The sequence below is a fragment of the Corvus brachyrhynchos genome, unplaced genomic scaffold (genome assembly GCF_000691975.1).
Source record: "Corvus brachyrhynchos isolate BGI_N302 unplaced genomic scaffold, ASM69197v1 scaffold351, whole genome shotgun sequence".
Taxonomy (NCBI): Eukaryota; Metazoa; Chordata; class Aves; order Passeriformes; family Corvidae; genus Corvus; species Corvus brachyrhynchos.
In genome coordinates this window covers 72304-87774 of record NW_008236203.1, presented here as the reverse complement: position 1 = coordinate 87774, position 15471 = coordinate 72304, and the positions used below count along the sequence as shown (strand labels likewise).

The following is a 15471-nucleotide window of genomic DNA, read 5'->3' as shown; positions in this document are numbered from 1 at the left end:
ATGCCGGGGCCAGGATGCTTTTTGCGGGAGCTGCAGTTAGAGGGGTGAGCTCCGGGGGACACTGGGCTTGGTTTTGAAGGGAAATGCTCTTTGACAGGGTGTTGCTGAACCCCAGCAGTCTTCTGACAGGGTGGCACTTTCCCTGGTGGCAGCAGAGGATACAGCTAGCTTCATACTGCTGCTCTGTGCAGCTTGGCCTGTCTCTTGCTGACCGGGGCTGATGCCCTTTGCTGCTGCTCTGAGGCTCTGGAACAGGACGGAAGACTCTGACACTGCCCTCGGGCTGGAGCTGGGACTGGCTGCTGCAAACCTGCTGTGGGGAGGGCATGCGTGAACAGCTGCCTGCAGCTGTAGTGACTTGCTCTGCAGAGACCAGAGCAGCTGCTGTCTGTCTGGTGACTTGACTTACATCTGGAGCGGAGGGCTCTTGCCCTCCTGGACCTGAGCCAGCCTGAGCAATGCAGCGGGTGAAGCAGGGGAGACAGCTAGGGGCACTGTCTTGGTCTCAGGAATGGGAGGAGTGACCCAGAACTGAGGCAGAGGTGCAGATTCTGCACCGATCTCATGAGTGTCCCTTAGACTTTACATTCCTGAAGCTGCTCTGTGTGCAGGAAGACAAGCAGCTCAGGTATCATGTTTTGTGGGCAACAGTTGTAGGGAGGCTGATGTACGACTAGGTAAAGATCATATTATAGATATAGACCTGCAGCTTACCTAGGCTTGACTCCTTTGTCGATGTCCATTTTTAGGGAAGAGGTAAGTGACCGTGCCAGGGCTTTTCTGGTCAAGTAGCCAGAGACCTGACAGTAGTTTTTTGTGAGATTGGTATGAGGGACCAGTAGATTGGGCAAGCCAGGCACACAGCTTAGAAGTTGGTTCAGGACACATTTGTTAATGAACTGAGTGCAAGAAAACATTTGGGTCATTGCTTTTTGTGGTGGGTTGATTTTTGTGGTGTGGGTGGGGATTTTTTGCCAGGTGCCCACCAAGATCTACTTTCTCTCCCCCTCAATAGGGTGGGGGAGAAAATACAGTGGGAAAGATCATGTCAAGATAATAACAAGGAGATGACTCTCCAGTTACTGTCACCAGCAAAACAGACTATACATAGGGAAATTAATTCAATTTATTGCCAATTAATAACAGAGTAGGATAGTGAGAATTCAAGATAAAACTGAAATCGCCATCCCCCTCATCCACCTTTCTTCCCACACTCAGCTTCACTCACAGCTCTTCTACTTTCCCCCTCAAGCAGTGTAAGGGGATGGGGGATGGGGGTTGTGGTCAGTTCACACGTCTCTGCTGCTCCTTCGTCCTCACTCTTGCCCTGTGTATGGGAGGGGTCCCTCCCACAGGACACAATCTTCCATGAACTTTTCCAGTGTGGGTCTTTCCTATGGGTAGCAGTTTTTCAATAACTTCTCCAGTATGGGTCCTCCATGGGATCAGTCCTTCAGGAACAGGCTGCTCCAGCCTGGGTCAGTCCTGAGGGCTCAAACAAAAGGAATGTGCTTCCCCTGGAGGAAAGGGCCTGTTGTGTTTGACACGTGGACTCTTACCTGGACTCTTAACCTGCAGGTTACGACTGTCCAGCCACTGAAGGGATCTTTGAGTATGCGGCAGCTGTGGGAGGAGCCACCATCACTGCAGCCCAGTGCCTGCTGGACGGCAAGTGCAAGGTAGCAATTAACTGGCCTGGAGGGTGGCATCATGCAAAGAAGTAAGAAAACAATCTCTTCCCTTGTGTTTTCTCATCCGATGTCTAAACCCTGCTTCCTAGTTCCCAGCTTCCCTGCAAACCCTTAGGGTGCAATGATCCAGTTGGAAGAGAAAGCAAGGTGTGAGGGAAGGCAGGAGATACAAAGGAAAGAAACAGAAGGCAGGGCAGAGGCCTGAGAGGAGGCAGGTCACTGCCCAGTGCTGGTGCTGTCGCTGTCATGGGCTGCAGAGCAGGTCTGGGGCAGGTATACTTCCAGGTGTCCTGTCATTCCTTGATACATCATTATCTCAAGAAGCTCAAGTGAGAATGAATTTTGTGGGGTCCATGGAGAAGCACAGTGGAGAGACAAACAATTGATGTCACTGCCAGTTGGGAACACAATGGGAATGTGGCAACATGTCCAAATTGTTTTATGTGGCTTTTTGGGTTTCTTAAGAGGTTTGAAACGGTGCAGGACTGACTTTGGGTTACCCCATTGGCGGCTGTTTCCCGTGAGCTCTAACATCGGTAATGGTCTTCCAGCACAACAGGAGAGGAAGCAAAGTTCTGTCCCTGAATCCTGTGGTCCTGTAGTGGTAAAATAATTTGTTTCTGTCCCATTTTCCATGGATGTATGTTTTATTTAACTTATACTCCCCATCTCCCAAAACGTGGGACCTCTTTGCAGTGTAGACAAGACACCACCCTTCCTAGTCCACAGCCAACTGGTGTTTGCAGTGCTGCTCTGTGTCCCTGGGGAACCTCAGGAGTTCTCATCAGCCCTGTGTCTAACCCTGGCAGCTTGTACATGCATGTGCAGGTGTCTTGCTCCGGTGACTTTTCTGACCTGGCAAAGGAACTCTTCAGGTGTAACGGTGGTGTGCAAGTGCCAGCAATAGCAATGTCTCAGGCCATTTCCTGGTGGGCACTTGGCTGAAAATGGCTTCAGATGCAGCTTGCTGTGAAAGGAGACTTGCATGTGGCAGAGCCGAGCCCTCACTTTGTGCAGAACTGATGGCTTTTGGGGAATCTCCTGTTCTCTTCTGTCTGGATTGCATGGCTTTAAAAATGCCTGTAATGAGAAAAATCTTAGCAGTGTTGCTGCTGCTGAGCTTTTAGCACTTGAGTCTGTTTAAAAAAAAGGCATTTAATACTTACTGATCCCAAAGGAGTCTTCCCAGTCACCCCAGTAAGCTGATGTGTGATGCTTCAGGGTAGGTCCCAGCCCAGTGTGAAGGTCCAGCCAGACTGACACCGAACTGCAGGTGTCTGGTGCTAGGACCTGTGTCCTAGCAAAACACAGTCCTTTTGTCAAAAGCCACCTGCTATCTGGTGGTTTAGTTGCTTTCCAGGGTCCTAAAGGTAGGAATGGCCTGGGACTATGGAAGCTCTCAGTTCAGAGGATGCCTTTGGGGTTGAGGGTAAGATGCTGAGTAAGTGCCTTTTCTCAAGCCAGCCATACCCTCCCTTCTGGCAGTGACGCTCAGAGCTTTGCTGGGTGGATTTAGGGCAGCACGAGGGAATCCCAAGTGCTGGCCCTGAGCTGCAGCTCTGGCACTGCTCTGCATTTGTTTGAATTGGTGTCCTGCTCTGCTTGGCCTTGAGTTTCAGAGATGTGTGTTACAGCATGGAGAGAGTGCCCAAGACACAGTGTAGTTCACTTTGCTTCCTTGTGGGCTGTGAGGGAGGGGAGAAGTACATAATCACAGTTGAGTCAGATTCTCAGGATACCTGTTAACACCTCCATTCTCATCATCACTGTAAATGAACAGAGTCACTGGGAAACACTGGTGCTCTATGGCACTTGCAGGGAGTGAAAGCAAGTGCAGTTTTGCCACCCACAGCTTGCTCCTCACCGTTCCCAGCTGTTGCTGAGCAGGCGGTGTCAGGGCAAATGAGCTGAGTGCTGTGACTGGAAGTCAAGAGGCATTTCCCAGACATGCATCCTGGATCCTGATATAATTTGTGGAAAAGGTATCTGGGCGCTCCTGTTGCAAAGTATAAAGTTTTGCCTTAAATCAGCTGTCCAGGGCAGATTTAGGAATGCATGTGGACTGGTGCTAAGTGGTGATGGGGACTTGACTTTGGAGTGAGGCTGGAGTAGGGGTCAAGAAACTTTCTTGTTCCTTTGATGCCAGCAAGGAAGCTGTCCCCTGATTATTTGTCAGGGATAAATCATTCCGTGGTACACGTGTCCTCTGTTTAGCTGCTGGGACTCTCTCCTGGCTGAGCTCAGGAGCTGTATCGTGAGGGACTGCATGTGGGACATCCCATTTGTGTTTTCCTGGGGAGAGAAAGAGGGAGTTACTTTGGGAAGAGGTTTAACCTTCATAGGCTGAGACTTTGGAACAGCAGGAGAATCCTGTGACTGCCTTGGACTTGCCTTTCACTGCCAGGACCTTCCCAGGAGCTGTGACCCAGACAGCAGGGTTGGAGTGGCTACCTGTCTGTGCCCGTCCAGAACTCAGAGGAAAATGGCCAAGGGGACTGTCCTCTTGCCTCAGAGAGAGAGTGGGTTTGAGTCGAGTGGCTCTGGAATTCTTTAAAATGTCTCAGGTGCAGAAAGCTACCATTTTGTTTGTTCAACAGTGCAATAGTCAGAGGTATCCCCCCACAGGCCAGGGCCTCTCTGCAGCAGAGCCAACTGATGCTTACCCAGCTGCCAGAAAGCCCAGAGCTGAGAAGCAGTTGGTACAAGCAGTCTGTGCTTCCCAGCCATGCTTTGAGTGGTTCTTGACCCACCTCTTGGTCACTGCTGGGCCTTGGATGAATTTTCGTGCTCCACTGTGCCCCTGTGAGGTGGACACTTGCAAAGTCAGAGTGAGAATACTGGGATCACTGCTGATTGCATTGGCAATGTTCAATGTCACAGACATTGTTTTCACAGGGATGAAGCTTCTGGCTTCTGTTACCTGAATGATGCTGTCTTGGGGATCCTGCGGCTGCGCCAGAGATTTGACCGTGTCCTTTATATCGATTTGGATTTGCATCATGGGGATGGTAAGGCCCAGCAAAGGCTGCAAACAGCACAGCTGCACAGACTCAGTGAGGAAAGGGAAAAGTCAAGGCTTGTCTGCACAGCAGGGCTTTACTTGCTCCACCAGCCATGGCTTTGGCTCCTTTCGGTTCAGTTGAGTTGCCTCAATCCATTTCTGCCTTGTCCTGCTTCACAGACTTGCCCTATGCTGCTCCTCAGACCTCTCTTGAGAGTTTGGGCAGAAGTCTTGTACCTAAAGCAACAGATAATGTGTCCCAGTCTCCCATCCTGGCAGAGCAGTTGCTGACAGGGTTTAATTGTTTAATGGTCCAGTGCAAGAGGGAAGCAGCCAGAAGTAAATGGTGCTTTTAAAAAAAGGCTGGATGCTATAAATCTAGAGCCAGAGCTGGCCTTGCCGAAACTTCTCTCTCCTTCAGGGGCATTATTTCTACACCATTTAATGTTTCCTGCTCTTCTAAATTTTATGGTGTGTTTCATTTTGCTCCGTTTCCTCCCTGCATTTGGTTTCTGTTAAGTTTCCTGTTACTTCTTTTTTCCCTCTCCACCCCCACTATTTTAATATGTCCTTAAGGAAAAGGCACGTTGAACCACAGCAGCACTGAGAAAAAGCAAGAGAGCCCAGTAGCACTGCTTCTAATCAGAGCCAAGCTCTGGCCAAGGCAGCCCTGCTCGGATCCCTCTCCCACCTTCGCAGGCCTAGCAGCATAGCAAGTGCTGCTGCCACGGGTACTGATGTGAAATATCGAGATCCATTCAGTACTGATTAGCATGAGACCTGCCAGATTCATTGCAGTTGTGATCTTTGCTGCAGTTGAACCCCAGTCTCTGTGCATTGAGGATGGATTTATTGAGCCACATCTGCATTTCTGCTTTGTTCATACTGCGCCTTCTCTGCTTGATGCCCTGTGTGTATCAAGCAGCTCTGTGTGTTCACACTCTGTCATTTATGTAAATGATGCATGAAAGCTTTTTTCCCTTTCCTAACAGGAGTTGAGGATGCCTTTAGTTTCACCTCGAAAGTCATGACTGTTTCTCTGCACAAATTTTCACCAGGATTTTTCCCAGGCAAGTTGAACACGTGAGGTTTGTGTTCATTTGGTTCACACATCACTGGCGAGGCCTCTGTAAAGGCAAGTCCCATCCCTGCCGTCCAGCTGACATGTCTTGCTGCCTCTCCTCTTGACCCAGGAGACGGAAAGAGGGGGGGAGCTACGTGTTTGGCATTTCCCCCTTTCTGGTTGTAGCTGAGCTCTGGGCAGAGCCCCTTTGATGCTGCATGGCAGAATTGGGCGAATGAGAGAACTGGGTCCCTCCACCCCACCTTTCTTGGTGGTGGCAAGTGGACTTCACCATAAGCATGTCAAATGTCCTGGCTCTCAGCTTGCCTCTGAGACATCTCACATGTCTCTCTCTTGCTGCTGCTCTGCTTTCCCTCCTAATTGGGGTGTTTCTGTTGTGCAGGCACCGGTGATGTGACAGATGTTGGCCTGGGAAAAGGTCGCTATTACAGTGTGAACGTGCCCATTCAAGATGGCATTCAGGATGAGAAATATTACCAGATCTGTGAATCGTAAGCCCTCTTGCTCTGATACAACTGACTCGGATGGGATTTCAGAGAATAAGATACTACACAGCTTACTATTTTTACTTACAGTCCTTTCTTAAGGCTTGTCCCTTCCCCTATCCCAGCCTTTGATTACAATGAACATGGATTGTAAGTTCTCAGAGGTCTTGTCTGAATCCTTAAGCAAACTGAATATACAGAGACATTTGTGGGTGTCTGGAGGAGTCTCTGCCACAAGTCAGCCTACCTCCTTAGATACACCTCCACAGGTGTGTATCTAAGGAGAGACTGAGAAGGTACAAGTATTTTTTAGCTGTGGACTTAGGGCTAGATGTTTTTTCTTCAGATAAGTGCTCTGAATTCTGACTGTGGGACATATGCTTGGGGCTTAGCTGAAAGCGTTTTCCTAGCACCTTCTGTCTGTGCTGGAAGAATGAAATGCTGCAGGCTGAATATCTGATGGTGACAGAGCTGCCTCCTGGCAGTCCCTTCTGTCACTCAGCTGATGGTGGACCTCACAAGCTGTTGCCCATGTCAAAACTGGGCTGCGAGGCTTGTTCTTTTCCAGGGGAGAGGAGTCTCAGTGTAGGAGCTGCAGGACGTGGTAGCACGTCCACCTCTGACACTTGAGGGCTGAAACCTCTCTAAACTTGTAGGTCAGTAGGGCAGTCATGCAAGGGCCATGCCTCCTGCTGGCTTGTTGGTGCTTGCCACTGCTGGGGCAGAGCAGTCCTCTTTGTGCCGGAGGACATGCTTCTGAAAGGCAGCTCTAGGGGCTGAGACAGGTCAGGAACCCACTCAGGAGGAGCCTGCTGCATGCATTCACAGCTGAAGGACATAATAACCTACCATAGATTGCAAGTTGTACATAGCTAAAGCTTCTGCAAAGAGACTTTGAGGTATCTTTTGAGTTCTGTCCAGGCTGGGAGGCAGTCACGGGCATGACTGTGGATGTCTCATCCAGCTGTTTGAGGGTGATTGTCTGTAGTTCTCAAAACCATGGTGAGCTTGAAGCATGAAGCTTTGTCCAATGCAGGTTTTTGCAGGCTGACTACACCCTGCACAGAGCTTTTCCTCATAGTTTTGCTTCAAGTGCCACATACGAGAGAGGAGAGTGAGAGCCTAGCCAGAGCCTTCCTCTGTTTCTCCTGTCCTCTCCTCTCCTGTCCTGATGAGAGGTGTCTGAGAGGTCAGGATTGTTGTTTTGCCAGACCCTGATTTCCACCATGACTTTCACGGGGCAGAAAAGCCTTTGGCTTGTCCTGCAGCCAAAAGGCAGCCAGTTTAAATGTGGAGTTTGGTGCTACCACTAAACTGGTGAGGACTAGATCCTCCTCTGCTATGTTATCAGTGGTGCTTTTACCTTCATCAGCCTTCTGATAAGTGCTCTGAGAGCTAAACTTGCTGTGGAGGTAGAAGGCTACCTGGGAGCAGAGGCAGTGTAACTAGTATGAGTTGGGTGGAAGCAGAGAATGCAGAAACCCTGAGAGGCATTGGTGGATCTGAGGGACCAGGGCCATGCCATCAGCATTCCTCTGAGCTGTGCTGGCATTAACTGGACTGCTCCTCCTCTCCCCAGAGTGCTGAAGGAGGTGTATGCTGCCTTCAACCCGGATGCAGTTGTGCTGCAGCTGGGGGCGGACACCATTGCTGGAGACCCCATGTGCTCTTTCAACATGACACCTGAGGGAGTGGGCAAGTGTCTCAAGTATGTCCTGCAGTGGCAGCTAGCAACTCTTGTCCTGGGAGGAGGTGAGTGCATCCTGCTGTTCTCAGAGAAACATGTTTGTCCTTCTGTGACCCTGCCTCGAGTGCCTGCCTGCCTTGGGCTCAGCACTGGCAAGGGTTTAGCAGGGCAGTGTCAGGAGGACACACTGTGGCACAGTACTGTTTCCTCACACCTGAAATCCTTGATACTGGCAGGTGCAAGTCTCAATCCTGACTCAGATCTTGAGTTAAAAGCTGCATGGCTCCTCTGGAGAAGAGGAGAGGCCAACAAACTGACCCCGACTTCTCAGTGACACCTCTGATTCCTATCTCTGCTGATCAGCCCCTTTTGGTGCCTCTCTTTAAAAATGAGCACTACGTTCCCAAACCTACCTTGGGCACCTGATGATGAATGGTTTCATTAATATTCAAGCAGGGGCTTGGGACAAGGCCTGGCTGCCTGCCAGGTGCAGCAGGGCTCTGATACCCAGTGAAGGCTAAGCTGGACTTATCTCTGCTGTGCTGCCTAACCAGCTGTTTATCCAGTGGAGACAGCACAGGACAGGCTTTATGTTAACAGAGCATTTCAGAGCAACAAAAGCCACCATGTGCCAGGGAAAGCCCCTGAGCTCCATGACTGGAACTGGATCAGCTCTAGCTGTTGTCCTTTTTGAGATGGGGGAGATCAGGTATAGCATATTAAGGCTAAAATTTGATGTGCCTGATGCCCTTTGTTTTGGAAAGGTTATGAGTGTTCAGTCCTTTGGAAAGGTTATGCTGTGGCTTGTGTGTGAGTATGCTGGAGATGTCACCTTTCAGACAAAACCCAAAACTTCTGTTAAAAAATGAGGATCAACTATGTGTCACTTGTGAAAATACCAAAGGAGTGTCCCACCACTGCAGCATGTGGAAGCATTTGAAGTGGAAATTGGGGGAGAAGTAAAAAAAAGCAGGGAAAAAAACCCACAACAACCAACGCAAACAGAAGGGAATGTTGAAAAATATGGTCTCTCTGTCTTGTCGAAGTGCTTTTCTCCCTTTACCATTCTAGTCTTCTTTTCTGGAAAAAAACTTACCCAAGTCTTTTGCAGGGATGCTTTCAGCTAAGGTTTCTCCTTGTGGGCTCATGTCCGTTACCATGGAGGTAACCATTTCCTACTGACTGTGAAATCTCATTTCCCTGTAAAGCAGTTGCAGGTGGTACTGATGAGTTTCACATTTGTCCTCTCAAGCATGACAGTGCTGAAGAGATCACCAGCCTACGGCTGGGCATGTGTATTTTGCTTTATAGGTCAAAGGCTGGTATTAAAAAGCAGGAAGCCCTCATTTCTGCTGCGGCCCTTGCACTTCTCTCCATGCTACTTGTGAACAGCTCTCCTTGTTGCCAGGAGAGAGTGCAGCGCATGGGGCTGGGAGCTCATCCTGGGTCTGAGATGGTGGCTGGAGGACCGGCCTCTGCCCCACTGGATGTAACTGGGGTTCAGTTTTAGAAGTCTGCTCTTGCATACACTGTCATTCAGACCTGGCCTTGTGTAGCCAGCAGGTGCAAAATGCAGATTTTGGGCATGGCTTGAGTAGATGAACTAAGCTTAATTCATGTAACCTGCACACAGTGGCTCCATGATTTGTTCCTTCCACTTAAATCTCCTTTTCTCTTTTCCCTTTCCCTGCTCTTCCTCCTCAAAATCCCAATTCTTGCTGGAAACAGGAGGTTACAACCTTGCCAACACAGCTCGCTGCTGGACATACTTGACTGGGGTCATCCTTGGGAGAACACTGTCCTCTGAGATCCCTGATCATGAGGTAATGGTTTGAAAAACCTTCCGTTCTCCTTGCAGAAGAGACAGTTGTTCGGTTTAATCCACACAGCATCCTTGCCACTCAGTCCTGTTTTATGGAGACACTTAGTAACAATACTGCCCTGACCTAGCAGTATGGTGGGTGCTTGTGCCCAAAAACAGAGGCTGTCTGCAGATTTCTGCGAGAGGTCTCACGTGCCAATAAACTCCAATCTCAGATAATTACAGAGAGGGTGAGCAGAGGGAGTCACCGGTTTGCTCAAGGAGCTCCTTAGGATGTGCCTTTTGCCTTTCTCAGGGCTTTAAATTTTTGCCCTACTTTCATCTATCTACACAAAGGACCAGGTGCAGCTTTGAAGCTTTGGCCATAGGGCCTGGTACTGTCTTTGTGCCCGTGCTGGTGTTTTTCAAGTCTTGAGTGAGGCTGGACAGCTTCTTGGAGGGACATAATCTAGACCGAATTTGAGTGGAATAACTATGGGCTGGAATCATTGAATCACTGAAGGGTTTGCGTTGGAAGGGACCTTAAAGGCCATCTAGTTCCGCTTCCCAGCCATGGGCAGGGACACCTCCCACTAGACCAGGTTGCTCCAAACCCTTTCCAGCCTGGCCTTGAACACTGCCATGTTTATAATAGGTCTCAAACCACAGATAAGTGTTACCAACCCTACACAAACAAACCTGCACATGCAGAGTAATTCAAGCCTACAGTGGCTACAGAGGAGAATTCAGGTTTTACCTATGTCTAAGGATCTGATAGATCAGTATACATAAGGAAGTAAAGTTTCTGTGTGGATTGAGGCTGGAAATTCATCATTATAGAAATCTGTGATTAGAGATGCAAGATGCTTTTTAAGAGACATCATGCTTAAATATGGTCCTTTAACCAGATTTTCGCAGAAACAGATTATAAACAAGACTGGTATGTGTGTGAAGTGAAAAGGGTGGGTCCTCTGTAGGAATTAACCTGCAGAAGGTGGTTAGGTTTGTTGTTGCTCCAGAAACTTTCTCATGAAAACTATACATGGAAAAAAAACCCAACTTGTAGATATCAAAACTCTCCTTTCAAAGTAAACTGGAAACCAGTCCAGGAATGTTCCCTTTTGTTTATGCTCATTGCCCTTGTTATCATTTCATAAACTGATATCACACAGTACAGCAACAAAGCAATCCTGATCCCTCTCCCTGCTCTGAAAAATATCATCACAAAGAATACATATATGCTCACACATACGTACTACACCCACATGAACAGACCAAGCAACATTTTGGCCAGTGGCTCTGTACCCAATACCAGCAAATGCTTAGATCCAGTTTGTTTCCAACCCACTCTGGGCACATCTGTTGTTATCTCAACCGTTTGTGCCCCATACTGGGCACCAGTTAAGGTTGTCTTAGGAATGGTATTCTCCAATTTAGTGCTCCTGTTAAAAGCATGCACTGCTCCCCCTCCCCCCTCCAACTGGAGGTACAAAGGGTAAATATCATGGTTTAAATAAGAACTATTTCTTATTTAAACAGCAGTGATATAAGAAACAGAACAGTAACAGCAACAGCAACAATAGTAATGATAGAGGGAGCAAGAAAAGAAACAACTCACACAGAAACACCCCTGCTCCCCTGACAATTGACAACACTGCACAGCTCCCTCTGCCATGTTGTTTCAGCTGGAAGGAATCCCTTCTGTCCGGAAGAGAGTCCCTTTCCCCTGCCCTCAGCAATGACATGAGGTGGTGTAGAATAACCTCTGTGTCCTGGCCATGCCCCCTCCCAGCTACTGCAAAAACTGACCCTGTCCTGGCCAGAATCATGACACAACTGCTGGCAATAACCTGTGATTCTGTGTTAGCGCATCGACGCCATGTGCTGCAGATTTCCTGTACGCTATCTGAGCACTTAGCCAGGAGAGACACAGTATCCTCGCAGCACACTGATTTTCCTCTCCCCGGTGTTTCACGGTCATGTCAATGCAGCATTCAGCAAGGTAGGAGGTGAATGGTAGGATATATGATTGGCAGCACTCGAAATTTAATAATAAAAAAATCCCATTTGCAGGTAACCATGTGTAAAATGAATGTCAATAGCTTTCCCAAATAAAGCATTGGGATAGACATTTGACTGCCCCACTGGGCTCTGCTTCCCATCACTTGAATTAGGAAGCTGTTGAAAACTCCAGGTGGACACAGACACTGCTGAAGTACCACCTAGATGTAGTAAAGCTACATGTGGCCCTTAGATGGAGAAATGGTTTTTTGCCTTTTTACAGATACCCATGGGGAGCCCTCCTTCTAGCCTCAGCCTTCAGAGACCTCTCTGCTGACTCTCCTCTCCTCTTCCCTGCAGTTCTTCACAGAGTATGGTCCTGATTACGTGTTGGAGATCACACCAAGCTGCAGACCAGACCGCAATGAGCCACAGAGAATTCAAGAAATTCTGAGCTCTATCAAAGGTGCGTTGTCCAAGCCGACACTCCTGCTTCAGGCTTACAGGTGTTTTTAGAGGGGGGTTCAGAAGAGCTCATTGGAGTCTTTCTCACTGACTGGAAAGATGAACCACATTCACTTGGCTGCTCCTTAGCGCACAGTGTCATTTGCCTCCCACATCCCTTGGGATTTTCAGGGTTGGTGGTACAGAGTTATGGGTCCCTGTAGCAAAAGTTGCCATTGCCTTTCCTCTGGCTGGGCAGGGGAGCATGAGGCCTTGTCCTTACTGGAATCATAGAACAGCCCAAGTTCTAAGGGACTTCGAAGATCATCTGGTCCAAGCTTTCTTGGGAAAGGGAGCATAGACAAAGATTACCTAGCAACCTGTCCAGTCACATCCTGAAACTTCTGACAGTGGGGCCTTTACCACATCCCTGGGGAGTTTCTTCCAGTAATTGATTGTTCTCACTGTAAAAAAATACTTAAAATAAGGTGAAACCTCCCCTGGTGTAACTCACACCTGTTGTCCCTTGTCCTCTCCGTGTGGCTCCTTGTGAAGAGAGAGCCTCTGTGCTCTGAAGCCTACAGAGTAGGCTTCAAGTACTAGACTACTGTGATGAGGTCCCTCCTAAGCCTTCTCTTCTGCAGGGAGAGTCTTTCCTCATTGGGCAGGTTCTCCAGCATCTGATCACCTTTGTGGTCGTCCTTTGGACCCTCTCTGCTCTGTCCATGTCTTTTGTGATTTGTGGGGATCAGAACTGGACATGATACTATCATTTGTCAGCCATTTGTCAGCCTGGAATGAGATGATCCTGTTTCTCTTAGTAATGCTCCTACAGATGCTGCACAGGATCCAGTTTGCTTCATTGCTGCAGCAGCACACTGCTAGATCACATTCAGCTTGCTGCCTATCAGGACCCCCACATCCATTTCCACAAGGCTGCTTCCCAGTCACACAGATCCCAGCCTGAACTGGACACCTTCTACCCCAAGTTCAGGACCTTGCTTTTGTCTTTGTTAAACTTAAGACTGTTCTTTTTAGTCCAGTCTTCCAGCCTGTCCAGCTCTCTAAGATGGCTCTCCCTTCTGACGTGTTCATCTCAGCACCCAGTTTGGTGCTGTGGTTGCTTTCAATCTCATTATCCAGGTCATTTACGATGTTGAGCAATGTGGGGCCCAGTATCTGTCCCTGGGGGACACCACTAGAGACAGGCTGCAAGACCATGTAAAAACCATTGATCACCACCCTATGTGAGCTCCCTGGGAGTCAGCTCCTTCCCTATCCCCTTTGCAAACCACCCATCCAATCTGTGTCTTTCCAGTTAGTCCAGGAGGAGACTGTGGGAAATAGCTATCTGGAAGTGGGACAGGTCTCCAGCAGGCAGGACTCGAAGGTTTTCAAGTCCAGGACAGGCAGCTGTCTGAGCTCTGCCAGCTCCAGCCAATCTCATTCTATGCCCTTGCCCATCTGTCTTATCCCTGTCTGCCAGAGGGGCTGAGAACAGCAACATGGGGCTTGGCAGCCCTTTTCCATCTGTGTGTGTTGCAGTGTGCTGGTGTTAGAAGTAGGGTAGGAAGTGCAATGGCCATGGATGCCTGTGGGTGTCCTCTCCCAAGCACAGACCAATCCTAGGGAGGATCCTTGGGGACCTGTCCAAGAGGGTAGAAGGAACAGCATCACTCCAGAGGTGGAAAGGAGGGCTGTGCACTCCTGTCTGTGAATCCAGCCTGAAAGAAGGACGAGGCACCAGGGAGTGAGCATGTGTCTCGGATGCTGGTCCACAAATCCCAAACCAGCATTTAGCATAGTGAAAGCAGTGGCAGGGTCCCCCTGTGGTAATTTCCAAAGCCTGGCTTGGACAAGGGCAGCAGCCTCTGCAAAGGGCGCAAGGGGTCCGCAGGAACTGAGATCTGTGCTGAAGCTGGAATTCCCATGTTGTGGCCTAGTCCATCATGCATGGGGGTGGCACCCCTTGCCAGGTCACTCCATCAGGCTAAAATATCAGTGGAAATACCCTTTTCTGCTTCCTTTCATTTGCAGGGAATCTGAAGCACGTTGTTTAGCAGAAAAGGAAGGCTCAGGCAAGAGCATTTCCTATGGGGAAGACAGCATATTTATGTGAACAACTGGTGAAATCTGTGGCTGCAGGGAAAATTTGGAAGAAATTACTGTTGGTTGGTTAATTTTTTTTCTCTTTAAAGAAGAAAAGCTGCTGCATGCCACGAGCACTGTGGCTCTCCCCAGGCAGGAGTATGGGCCCTCCAGCCACAGCCTTCCAGTGCTGGCAGAGCCTTCCTTGCTCCTTTCTCTTTCCTTTTTTAACACCACAGTTTGTTCACACAATTGGTTTTAAATGTGTTTTAAGAGAGGGGCTGCTCAGAGCTGTGAGCCCTCCCCAGCTGGAGCCCAGTGCTGCATTCCCTTCCTGGCAGGGGCACAGCCTCAGAGCTGCCCACTCAGGAAGTAGAGCCTGAGAGCTACCCTGAGGCATACAGGTTGTGTCTCTTATCCACAGAAAGGCACAGCCATTGTGTTTTTAACTGGGAGTTCTTAAAAAATAAAATGTTTTAAATACTCCTCCAGCCCTTTCCTTTCTTCTTCCACCCACCCTGCCTTGCCAGTGCTCTTTTCCACAGCACCCCCCACTGCAGAGCCATGCAGTGTGAGCTCCTGAAATCCTGCGCAGATGGGCCAGAACCTGGGGAGCCTCTCAAGAGTGTTGAGGGAGATGCAGGACATTGTGGCAGCTCCTGTCCTGGGAGATCTTGGATGAACTTCCAGATGCTCTGGTGCCCCATGAGAACTGCCATGAGGTGTCTCAGCAAGGGAACAGGTATACAGGTATCTGGGGCAGATCTCTCCCAGTGCCATGGGCCACGGAGCCTGGCCTCTGCTGCCCTTGTCCCCTTATTCTCCTGGCCCATGGACTTTTTATTGTGCTGGGTTTTTTAAAGATGTCCAGTCACTGTGGGAAAGCATATTTCCTGTGGCTTTAATTAGATTACGCTGGAAGAAACAGCAAGACGAAGGGGTTCCCAGCCTGGCCTTGGCTTTGTTTGTCTCTCTTGTTTTTCACTGCCAGTTGAAACAACAGGAAATCTGGCGTGGAGATAGTTCAACAGGATGTGGCTCCCATGACTCCTGACCCCTTGCCTGCTTCAATGTACCCCTGGTGCCTGGTGTGGTGTGGTGTGACCAGTCTTGTGTGCTGACTGCTGGCAGGAGGCTGGGGGTGCCACTGCCACAGCAAAGGATCCCAGTGCCTGGGGGAGCTGTCAGG

The 15471-nt window shown here is 49.2% G+C and overlaps 1 protein-coding gene across 2 annotated transcripts in view; it reads left to right on the top strand.

Moving 5' to 3' along the window:
• HDAC8 (histone deacetylase 8) overlaps positions 1-14773 on the top strand; it is a 16996-nt gene extending 2223 nt beyond the window's left edge. Inside the window, exons 3-10 of one of the 2 annotated variants that reach the window (XR_001864302.1) lie at positions 1579-1720; positions 4587-4699; positions 5685-5762; positions 6159-6267; positions 7841-8013; positions 9677-9771; positions 12034-12216; positions 14232-14255. Coding sequence is in view for 1 of the 2 variants with exons in the window: in XM_008640737.2 (XP_008638959.1) it covers positions 1579-1720; positions 4587-4699; positions 5685-5762; positions 6159-6267; positions 7841-8013; positions 9677-9771; positions 12111-12216; positions 14232-14254 (839 nt within the window). In the remaining variant the exon portion in view is untranslated. Of the gene's footprint in view, positions 1-1578; positions 1721-4586; positions 4700-5684; positions 5763-6158; positions 6268-7840; positions 8014-9676; positions 9772-12033; positions 12217-14231 lie in introns of both variants that reach the window. The other variant, XM_008640737.2, reaches the window with a different exon arrangement.
• The last annotated feature ends 698 nt before the right edge of the window (positions 14774-15471 follow it).